This window comes from Chrysemys picta, chromosome 1 (genome assembly GCF_011386835.1).
Source record: "Chrysemys picta bellii isolate R12L10 chromosome 1, ASM1138683v2, whole genome shotgun sequence".
Classification (NCBI taxonomy): Eukaryota; Metazoa; Chordata; order Testudines; family Emydidae; genus Chrysemys; species Chrysemys picta.
In genome coordinates this window covers 321,628,963-321,639,761 of record NC_088791.1, presented here as the reverse complement: position 1 = coordinate 321,639,761, position 10,799 = coordinate 321,628,963, and the positions used below count along the sequence as shown (strand labels likewise).

Below are 10,799 nucleotides of genomic sequence, written 5' to 3'. Positions count from 1 at the left end.
GGACAAGGTTGTTGAGGTAATATCTTCAATTGCACCAACTTCTGTTGGTGAGAGAGACAAGCTTTCAAGCATACAGAGAGCTCTTCTTCAATCTGGGAAAGGTAATCAGCATGTCACAGCTAAATACAAGGTGGAACAGATTGTTTAACATAAGTAGTTAACACATATTTCAAGGGACCATTGAAGGTAAAGTGTTAGTAACAGTTATTTGTTTCAGAGTAGCAGCCGTGTTAGTCTGTATCCGCAAAAAGAACAAGAGTACTTGTGGCACCTTAGAGACTAACAAATTTGTTCTTTATTTATCATTCAGGCTAGAAGGAAATTATATACTCTTCAGGTAATTTACTAGTAATTGTCATTGCTTGTATTCTGTGCAATCAATCAATTTATACATGGTTTTTGTTCTACTTATTTTGGGGCCAACACTGAATATTTTTTGCACAATAAAGAAAACTGTTTTAATAAATTGTGAAGGGAAAACGGAATTCTACTGAAAAATCAAATTATGGGTAAAAAAAGTAATTATTAAAAACTACAAGTTCTGTTACCTGATTTCTTTTGTAAATTCCCTGTACAGTAGAACCTCAGAGTTACAAACACTTCGGAAATGGAGGTTGTTCATAACTCTGAAATATTCATAACTCCGAACAAAATGTTGTGGTTGTTCTGTCAAAAGTTTACAACTTAATACAGATTTTAAACTTTATTATGAAGAATGCTGCTTTCCCTTTCATTTTTAGTAGTTTACATTTAACAGAATACTGGATTGTATTTGCCTTTTTTTTTTTTGTCTCTTCTGCTGCCTGGTTTTGTACTTCCAGTTCCAAATGAGGTGTGTGTTTGACTGGTCAGTTCATAACTGGTGTTCATAACTCCGAGGTTCTACTGTAATACTCTTTTGCCTTTTTTGGCATGCGCTAGTCCATATTACTGAATAAGACTCAAAATTCACTTTAATTCATTCCGTTTATTTAATACCTTTTAAAGTTGAAAAGTAAACATAGTCATGCATTGTTTGTGTTGACTGAAAAAACAGTGGACTCGTAAGGCACTGGAACAATTGAAATAAATATAAAATGGGTGAAAAACTTTGACTTTAAAACACCAAAAGGCATCATTTTAACATTATTTTGAAATGGATGGTCATATTCTCAGCTGTTGTAAATCGGCATCACTCCAATGAACATCAGTGGAGCTGCATCAGTTTACAGCAGGGGTGGATCAGGCCTGGGGTGCTCTCAATTGATCTATATTAGTGCTAGATCACAGCCTCCTTCCCTGAGTATCTCATAACTCTTGGTGTTTGCCATCTCTTCCTGGCTTCTACAGTGTCATTCAGGCTAATGGTTTCCTCTGAGCATGGTTTAGGCATCTTGCTGTTTCGCCATCCTCACTCGGGCTTGTTGTAAAGATGCCATGGTCAGTGGTTTCCATGGGGACATGCCAGTATGAAAACATTTTCATATTCCATAACTCCAATATCTTAAGCTGGTGTCTCCACACTCCTGGTATCAATCCTGCTGTCCTGACCCATTCTTTACACCTATGAAATCCCAATGATCTAATGGATTTTTTCCTAAAGTAAGGACTGCAAGATTAGCCCTAATTACTTAAATAGCAGTCACCACTGGTCTGTTCCTGAGAGGTGCCGAGAACCTCTTGCAAGATGCTAAGCACCCTCAAATGATTGGAGTTGTTTGTACTTGCAATCTCACAGGATGCATTCAGCATCTTGTAGGGCGGATCTGGTTTAGTTCTGCATTGATTTTAAATGGTCTAATGTCCCTTGAAATGCTAATCATTTTCTTCTCTCTCCTCCTATTAAATTAATTCAGTTCCAGACTGACATAAGCGATATAGTTCCCATATATACAGTATAGCTTTGGTGGTAGATAAACAGAGTTTGTTCACAGAATCATTCTCTATAAATCCCTATTCCCACAATAATATTTCCATTTGCTGTAGGCTGTTCTACGGCCTGCAGCATGGTACCCAAGTAGAAAGCGATTAGCACCAGAACATGGAGTTAGTTTTCAAGACACGAACAATTCTTTTACTCCAGATGCTATATTGAAACTGCAGTGGTCCGTTGAAAAAGTAGATGTAACCTGTGGGGGAAAAGACTTGTTAAAAGGAATTGCAATCAGAAATTAATATCATTTGGAGGTTTGTTAAAAGTATTACTTCAAATAAAAAGAAATCCTGGATTTTCAGACTAAATCTATTCAGCTGAATGATTTGCTATTTGAAACTGAGCTAAATTTTCAAATTGGCCTCATTCTGGCTCTTAAATTGGTCCTACCGGTCAATATTTTGGATGCTCAGAAACTCAGTTCTTCTCTTTTTACATAGCATATGCCTGTGAAAATCATGTGGTTACTCATTTATTTAATTCCCTGATTTTCAAATGCTATTTAGAGACAATATAGTCTGGTCTCAGAAACATGGACACATTGTGTAGAGTTCTGATGCTGAGTTCTGACCCAGGGTTCTACCAGAGATCTGTTGGGTGGTTCTGGAAAAGATACTTCACCTTCCTTTCTGAGTTTCCCTCTTACAAAATCCTAAAACCTGCCCACCAAACTCACTCTTTTGAATATATTAAAGCACTGTACAATTAAAAAGGAAGAAAACAATTTAAAATATCAGGAAATAATACATGGTGATTACAGCTGGCTGAAAATTTTCAAATGGAACACTTTTCCATCAGAAGATGTTGAATTACTATCACGAGAACATATTGATTGCATTGAAAATTTTGACAGAATCATTGAAACATTTCCTTTCTATAAGATCAAAGTGCTTTGTTTCAACTTTATTGGTTTGATTTTTATATATTATGTTACTTGAAATTTAACGTTTCTATAAGATCAAAATGAAATATTTTTAAACAAAATGGGATAAGGTTGTTTCAAAATTTCCAAAATGATTTTTTTTTCAGAAATTTCATTTCACAGGAAAACTTCAACTTTTTGTTTTGATTTGGGATGGAAGGAAATTTGTATATGCTGGAAATTCTGAATTTGGACCAGCTCTATTGATAGTAATGAATGGGAAAAAATACCATTTTTTTGGTAGACTGCATCCACTCTATTGCCAATTCCTGGGAATTCTTCCTCTATCAGTCTGGGGTAGCCTTTTTCCATAACTTGGTTTTCTTCATCATAGCTATGTTAAACATGGAAAAAATACAAATTCAATGAACTTGCATGACTTGCAATCTGACAAATGTCCTATCGCCTTTAGGTACTGAAGGGTTAAAATCCATGTGCATTTTATATAACAACCTGGTATATGGATTGGGCCAGCTCTCTTTCAGACCCAAAGTCCAGAGTTTGGTTAAGAGACCAGAGGCCTAGCTAATAGTGATTAGCTAAGAGAAAGCAGAATAAACAAGACAACATTGCCTTTGCTAAGATATGCTTGGTCAGTAGAAATGCCAGATGTTGAAGCAATAACTGAATAATTATGTTTCATCCAATGTTTCAAATTGAACAAAGGATCCCTGTTCCTATTGTGTTTCTCCTGAAGGGAAACCAGTCTTCCCACAGATCCAACCTTGAGTTTATGAAAATTGGCACGTCAGTATAATGATATGGCATCCTTCCACCTCCCTTCCCAGGCACCAATGCCCTGCCTTAAGACATAAAGGAGACAATCGGTATTACCATATCCTTTCACTGTTTCTTTGCTTTAACCCCTAGGAATGTACCTGTTGGACAATCAAACGAGTTGCTCCATTCCTATGGACCCCAAATCAGAATTCAACATATATATTTTATACTAATAACAGTTTATCAAAGTATTAATTAAATGTTAACTTGCTAACTTGAGACCATGGGCGGAGACATTATGTAACCGTTTAACCATTGGCTAATATGCTATCTTGTTTTGCTGCAAAACCTATCCCGGGGTGTGGAACTGCCTACCCCGTCACTTTCCCCCGCCCATGGAAAATCTATATATTTCATTGTAATCAATTGATTGACAGTGTCTCTAAGCCTAATAAGCCAGGTGACACTCCGCCAGCGCTGTGTGTAATAAACCCCTATGCTTTGACCTCTACACAGTGTGGATTTATGTCCTTCAGTTTGTTCAAAGATACTCAAGTTGTGAGTGGCTGGAAGTCACTAGATTGTCTATGCCAAATGAAATGGTGAGTATGAGTTCAATTCTCCAGGCCTCCTTATACCAGAAACACAACCTCAGCTGGTACAAGAACAATAAAGGTAAATTTTTAAAGGTTGGGTAATAAACTACAGAATTGAAAAGCTAGATTGTACCTAGGTATATAGGGGCGATGGTGCTGCATGTCTGTCATTGGAGCAGGTAGGCAGAAAGTGTCAGGGGATGGATGGAACATTGGCTCTACGCCCAACTCATTGACCAGCACAAGAAAACTAGAACCAAGTGGGTCAAATCTGCTGCTGGTTTAGGGCAGCAGTAACTTACAACCCTTTGCCACACACAAAAATTGGCCCTTTTGTTTACAATTAAACTTGGCAGAATTGAAAATAAGAACTAGTAATTCTCTAACATACCTCCAGTACTTGTCTCCAGTAAAAAAGAGAGTCTTGCCAGTGTCTTGAATGTGGACAGCCCCATCTATTGTTTTCATCTCTCTGGGGAATCCCAATTCATATATTTTTTTAGGGTAACCTTCAACTATGTCATAGCCATTCAGAGCCCAGAATTTCTTGCCTGTAAATAATGATGACAAAATGTTAATCTTTTATAAGCATCAATGGAAAGGTATTAGAAGAGTAAACCCCAGCAATAATGATTACATTGTTATTATTTGACATTATTAGTTTTATGTGACTTAGATCATATGGGGCCAGATCCTCACCTGGTGTAAAATGAAGCCATTACACCAGATGAGGACCTAACCTTCTAGTCTAAATTCTGCACTCTCCAGTCCATTGAAGATCTTGTAGTGTTGCATGGGCTGAAACCAATGGAAGTTTTGTTTGAGTGAGGACTATAGGATTTAACCCTAATTAGCTTTATTAGATTAGACTGATTAAGATACTTCTACTTTTCTGCCATTTGCAAAAGGCTTACCCATAAATATGAACACATGATCTTTCATGGGGTTTTCATAGGCAGCATCAATCTTGTTGGGAAGTTCTGGCCAAAATGACTTAATTAACACCAGTTCTGCGTCAACCATCTGAGGATGTAGGCGCCAGAAGAACCTAATTTAGAAAGAGAAAATGGACTTTTTATCATCTTCTTCATGGTATGGCATGGTATTGTTTTCAAAGTGTTTCACAAATATTAACTAATTTGGGGTTCTCATTTTTTTCTTTAATGTGGAGCATATTTTAATTCAAGAAGAAACTTATAGACCTCCATCTCCTCTCCTACCCATGATGGTTCAGACTACCTAGCTCATTCATAACATGAACACTTTCACAGGAGACAAAAAACTGTCTTGATTTCATTTTGTCCAACTTTCTGCCCTTAAGAAGAGAAAATAAAGATAAATGTGGCAGTGCACCATGTAAGATTGCTGTGTGCAGTGCAATTTTGCACAGAAAATTAAATAATTTCTGAATTTTGGCAAAAATCCAATGCAATCCCATGAAACAGTAAATATGTCTGCTTGATCATGTGGAGACTGACCCCCATTCACACCAGTTTCACATCAATATAACTGCATTGACTTCCAGGAATTCTTGATTGTCACCAGTGTGACAGGGAATCAAGCCCATATTTATGTTATAAAGGCTGCTTAAATGTGATATGCTATATAGCTCTTACAGTCATTTCTGTAGATTTCACAACCTATTTTAGTTGTGCTTAGTAAAAGAAATTAACCTCCAAGGGAGAAAGTTAGCAGATTTCTTGGAAGATAGAAAAAGAACTAATCAATTATATTTTCAGAAACAAATGATAAAGTAATGGAAATTAAAAATGTTGTACCAAGTGTAGTTCTAGTAGTGAGTTGGCTGGGCCCTATACAGCAAAAGAAGCATATGTGTAAACCATACACTGCATCATTTATTGTTGTCTCACCTGTCCTTGAAGATCACCATTTCTCCTCGAAGTTCTGTTATTGCATCAAGTGACAAATTTTCATCACATTTCTCTGGAGTTTTGGGGTGTTTGGGATTGGGATCTCTGTCTCCTGCGCCTGTAACCATAAATTATAACTTAGCTTTGACTGCTTTTGTACTTCTTCCATGTAAGATAACTATGTACTAAATGGGACACTGAAGAGTCCACCAGTGCCAGAATGAATACAACCATCAAGAACAAACTGTCTGGACTAATGATATTTGCTTTCCCTTCTTATTCTTCCTCTGGCAAATCATGTCCCTACGTTTTGGGGTTTAGTTACGTTGCAAAGATATTTGTGGTTAAAACTAAATGGGTGCCATTGACACCATGTCTTTAGGGCCTCTGAGAAGATTGCTTCCTCCCAAGGTTTCTCATATGGGCATTTCTGTTTCTCCTACTTCATAGTCTTCAATCATCCTCCCATGGGAGACAGCTCAGGGACCTTAAGTCCACTATAGCAGATAACCAGTTAGCAGCAATCACCTGTGCACTTGACACTGCTTGCTGCAGTTTCTGCCTGACTGTTAAATGTGGGTGTCGTCTGACCTTGAGACCCAGTTCCCAGGATCCAGGGTTTCTATCTTAATTTACCATGGTACTGACCATTGAGCAATAGGAACACCAGCAGCAGATTGCTAGCCCTAAGCTAAATTGCAGTGCAACATGTACATTCTAGGATACATGGATAAAATGGCAAAAGGAAGACAAACCATAGAGAGTTTGGATCCCTTGCACATCATCGTCAGGAAGCAAGAACCCAGTGTTGCCAGTGTAGGTGTAAATAGGGAACATCAGAGCTCCCGGGTCTCTGGAGTGCTCAAGTCCCAAAGAGTGACCAAACTCATGGGCAGCCACAAGAAACAAGTTGTATCCTATAAGAAAGCAAAGCAAAAGCAAAAATACTATACACATGTATCTGAATGCAGTTTATTGCCTGATCCTCTTTCACAATGGCTTTTTTGCACTGACGATACAAAACAATTATATAGATCTCTGCATCTTCTAAGAAGTGAACATACATGAAATAATTAACCCTAAATATTATTACTCCTTTTTACAGATGGGGATGCTGAGATACACAGTCCAATCCCGCTGTCTTCATTCAAGACAATGGGAATTTTGTTTGAGTAAAGACCTAATAGCCTGAGCCCCTTACATTTTTTCTTACACTAAATTGTATTTGAAAATTTTCCCACTATCACCAACCCCAGTTCAACTCAACCATCTTAGCAATGTTTGAAGTTGTAGGGTGAAATCCTGGTCCAATGAAGTTAATGGAAGTTTTGCCAGAATTCCATCCCTAGTGTAGATAGTCCATTGACCATCAGTGCTATTTCCAGCATTGGATCAATTAAATCTGTTCCCAGCAAAGCTAGATTACACGGTGCTGAAAAACAGTGTCCGTAGTTGAAAAAATGTTAGTGACAACTGGATCCATTTTTCAAAAATGGCTCTTTGTGCAGACAAGGGCAAATATTTTCAAACTTCATAAAAGTGGCCTGATTTTCAGATATGGTGAGTATCTACAACTCCCACTGGCTCTACTGGGGGTCACACCATCCGTCTGAGATCCAAGCTGGACACCCTCAAATTGCAAGTGAAACAATGAGATGTTTGAATAGTAAAAAACCCAAACTGCCTTGTTTCTCTAGGTTCATGGGTCATGTGATTCATTATTCTGTTGTATTCAGACAACTGACAGGTATTCTAGAAGAGAGTTGCAAATTCCAAATTTTAACACAAATAATTGTTTTGTCCATAATTCATGCAAGACGTGTACCATGCTCCTATCTACAATATGGGATTAAAAACAGCTCCTTGTGACTTCAGTAACCAGTCACACAACATGAATAATAAAAAACAAATAGGGAACAGTCAACGCAAACCATTCACAAACAACATATAGGGTGAAAATTATCTATCCAAAGTATCTGGCAAATATTCTGAATAGCAAATACATTTTATGAAATCAGGATGAGATTGTGAATGATTTGCTATCCAAAAGGGACAAAATTCATAACCAATATTATTTGAAACAAATAGTGCACCCAGCTCTAGTTAAAGTGATCTTTAGAACTTATGTTACCTCTGGAATCAGTTGACCAGGTTTCATCATCGTCAAAATGGGCATCTCCTCCATAATTTGGTCCAGGCGGAAAAGCATGAGCCAGTAATCCAGAAGGTCCATCAAAGGGATAAAAGTCACCATGTTCTACAAAGCAACATTTAAAATACCGACATTTACATCTAATTTTTAAACAGGTGAAAATATAATTAAATTGCCAAAAAGTAATCTTTCTCTGTTACCTTTAGTTCCAAAGGAAATCATGATATCAGCAGTACCACTACGAATTCTAGTAAAGTTCAGTGGTGTCACTTCAGACCAAACCTTGAATGCCTTTTTGAATGCTCTGTCCACTTCAGCACGTGTCAGATCTCGAGTGTAATTCACAATTCTATCAATCAGATAAAATATCTTCAATTAACCTTTCTGCAGGACCAAAGAACTTTTCAATGTACCTCCATGAAAACCTACTTTTGACTGGGAGACAGCCATTTCTCAAAAGCTGGATTATTAATGTATAGTGCTCCAAAAATAAAAATGTACATTTCCATCCATCAGTATCATTCAGAAAGATAAAGACCTAATAGTTTGGGATTTTTGTTTGTTTGTTTGTTGCCATTATTATATGCACTAGAGAAACCCCAGGAAACTAAAAGTATGTTCTTTATTAAGATATTTTGTATAGATAATATGGGACTTTATTCAGTATATTTTTTATAAGTATTTTGAAGAGATATGAAATATCTCATGCACCTGACCATTCTGGAGAGACAATACATGATCGAGGGGACGTTAAAGAGATACAGTGGTCATCATTAAAAACAATGTTTGTTAACAACTTACTACATAGCATTATCAGAGATACCACTTTTATTTCCATATTCAATACATAGGGAAAATAGCCCTCTCTCTTTCTCTCTTATCAGGGGGTAGCCGTGTTAGTCTGTATCTACAAAAACAACAAGGAGTCTGGTGGCACCTTAAAGACTAACAGATTTATTTGGGCATAAGCTTTCGTGAGTTAAAACCTCACTTCTTCGGATGCATCCGAAGAAGTGAGGTTTTAACTCACGAAAGCTTATGCCCAAATAAATCTGTTAGTCTTTAAGGTGCCACCAGACTCCTTGTTGTCTTTCTCTCTTGTTTACCACTCTTTGGTTTCTGGCAAATAGTGACTTTTTAATGGCACCATAGTGTGATAACTGAGTTCATTAACGAAATTTAGGTAGGGCCTGATCCAAAGCCCACTAAAGTTAATGGTAAGACTCACATTGACTTCCATGAGCTATCGATCAGGGCCATATAGATTTTAAAACTGCAACATGAGATTTTTACAAAGTCTAGACTATCCTTTCTTCTTGCTGAGCTTGTCAACCTAATATACAATATAATGGCTGTTGAACAACTGTATAGCCGGATAACTTGAAAATAAGAAACAATAACACTAAATATTATAATTTTACCTGTATGTTAAATTATTTTTTGACCATTTTAGTTTTCTAGGGAAAAAGTTGTATTCTCCCACATCGGGGACACCACATCTTGGCTGCTGCATCAGCTCGTATGTTTCTTCATCTAATATGCCAGTCACCTCCAGCCCAAAAAAAGACTGCATTTCTCGAAGTTTGGCTGCCACTGAGTTGGCATTCTTCTTCCTTATGCCAGCAGGACTGGAACGTAGGTTGTAATGTGTCTTTAGATAGCGCTAGGGAAAAAAATAAAATAATATTTCCAGTTTCCAAACATAAGAACAAAGGCAATCAAACAGCCAACCTTAATATGTGAAGATTGATTTTATACTGTACCTCTGCAAACTGGAGGTCTTCCATTGTGAATTCATCACTGTCTTCATGGGGAATAGGCAGTGTCAAACAATATGACAAGCCCAGCAAGAAAAGGAAGGCAGCTGCAAGGCTTGGATGCATCATGCTGAATTCTTGGGTTCTGAAACTCTGATTTTTAGAGTGTAAATACCTTTACTTTTATAGACCTAAACTGGTGAGTCATCTCTTGTGGACAAGTTAGAATGTCCTTGTCATTGCAAAGTAAACATGCTTACACAGCTGGTATATTTCTTCATTCCAAGAAGTCCTGGTTTGGGCATCTGTGGTCCCACTAAGGGCTTAGAAACTATATCTTTATATAAACATGCTCTCAGCATATTTACAGATGCTGTGGGAAGTATTGTGAAGAAGCAACTCAGCATTATTTCATTACTTTGCAATAACTTACACTGACCTACTTTTTTCGCCTTTGATAGGATAATTACTTTCCTTTTATTTTGTCAGACAAAGCGACACTAAATGACAAGCTCTGAGAACAGATGGATCGTCTTAAAGTAAAATAATTGCATAATTTTAATGTCTATACTAATTCATTAGCACATCAATTGTTTAGCAAACTTACCATCTTGATTCATAAGACAACAACAATGTGGAGTATATTATTTTACTAACATGTTCCTGTTTTGGGTTTCTTTATTCATTTTAATTTTTAGTCTAAAACTGTAACAACAATTTGTTGCTGGGATCGTGATAGTAGTGGGTCTCAGCACAGATCAGAATTATTTACAGACATATTTTCAGAAATGGATTTGGATCCCAGGTTTTGGCTACCAAGTTGAGATGTACCTGAAAACACAGCAACTGAAAATCAGTTGAAAATGCTG

General features: G+C 37.1%; 1 protein-coding gene across 1 annotated transcript; it reads right to left on the bottom strand.

The window, feature by feature from the left end:
• Positions 1 to 952: 952 nt before the first annotated feature.
• Positions 953 to 10,303, bottom strand: LOC101949768 (collagenase 3). Its single transcript, XM_005300356.4, has 10 exons — positions 9,937 to 10,303; positions 9,595 to 9,836; positions 8,374 to 8,522; positions 8,153 to 8,278; positions 6,777 to 6,938; positions 6,022 to 6,139; positions 5,065 to 5,198; positions 4,542 to 4,701; positions 3,065 to 3,168; positions 953 to 2,108 (listed from the first exon to the last, which is right to left on the bottom strand). Exons 1-10 carry the CDS (start codon positions 10,057 to 10,059, stop codon positions 2,008 to 2,010), a joined length of 1,419 nt encoding a protein of 472 aa, XP_005300413.3. The 5' UTR covers positions 10,060 to 10,303; the 3' UTR covers positions 953 to 2,007.
• Between the last annotated feature and the right edge of the window lie 496 nt (positions 10,304 to 10,799).

What these genes read in the sequence shown, in the direction of transcription:
- LOC101949768 (XM_005300356.4), bottom strand. Translation starts at nt 10,059, where the DNA reads ATGATGCATCCAAGCCTTGCAGCTGCCTTCCTTTTCTTGCTGGGCTTG. An exon ending in AGGGATCCAAACTCTCTATG is followed by an intron (nt 6,140 to 6,776) that starts GTTTGTCTTCCT and finishes TTATGGTTACAG; the next exon opens with GCGCAGGAGACAGAGATCCC. An exon ending in TGCAGTCTACCAAAAAAATG is followed by an intron (nt 2,109 to 3,064) that starts GTATTTTTTCCC and finishes TTTCCCCCACAG; the next exon opens with GTTACATCTACTTTTTCAAC.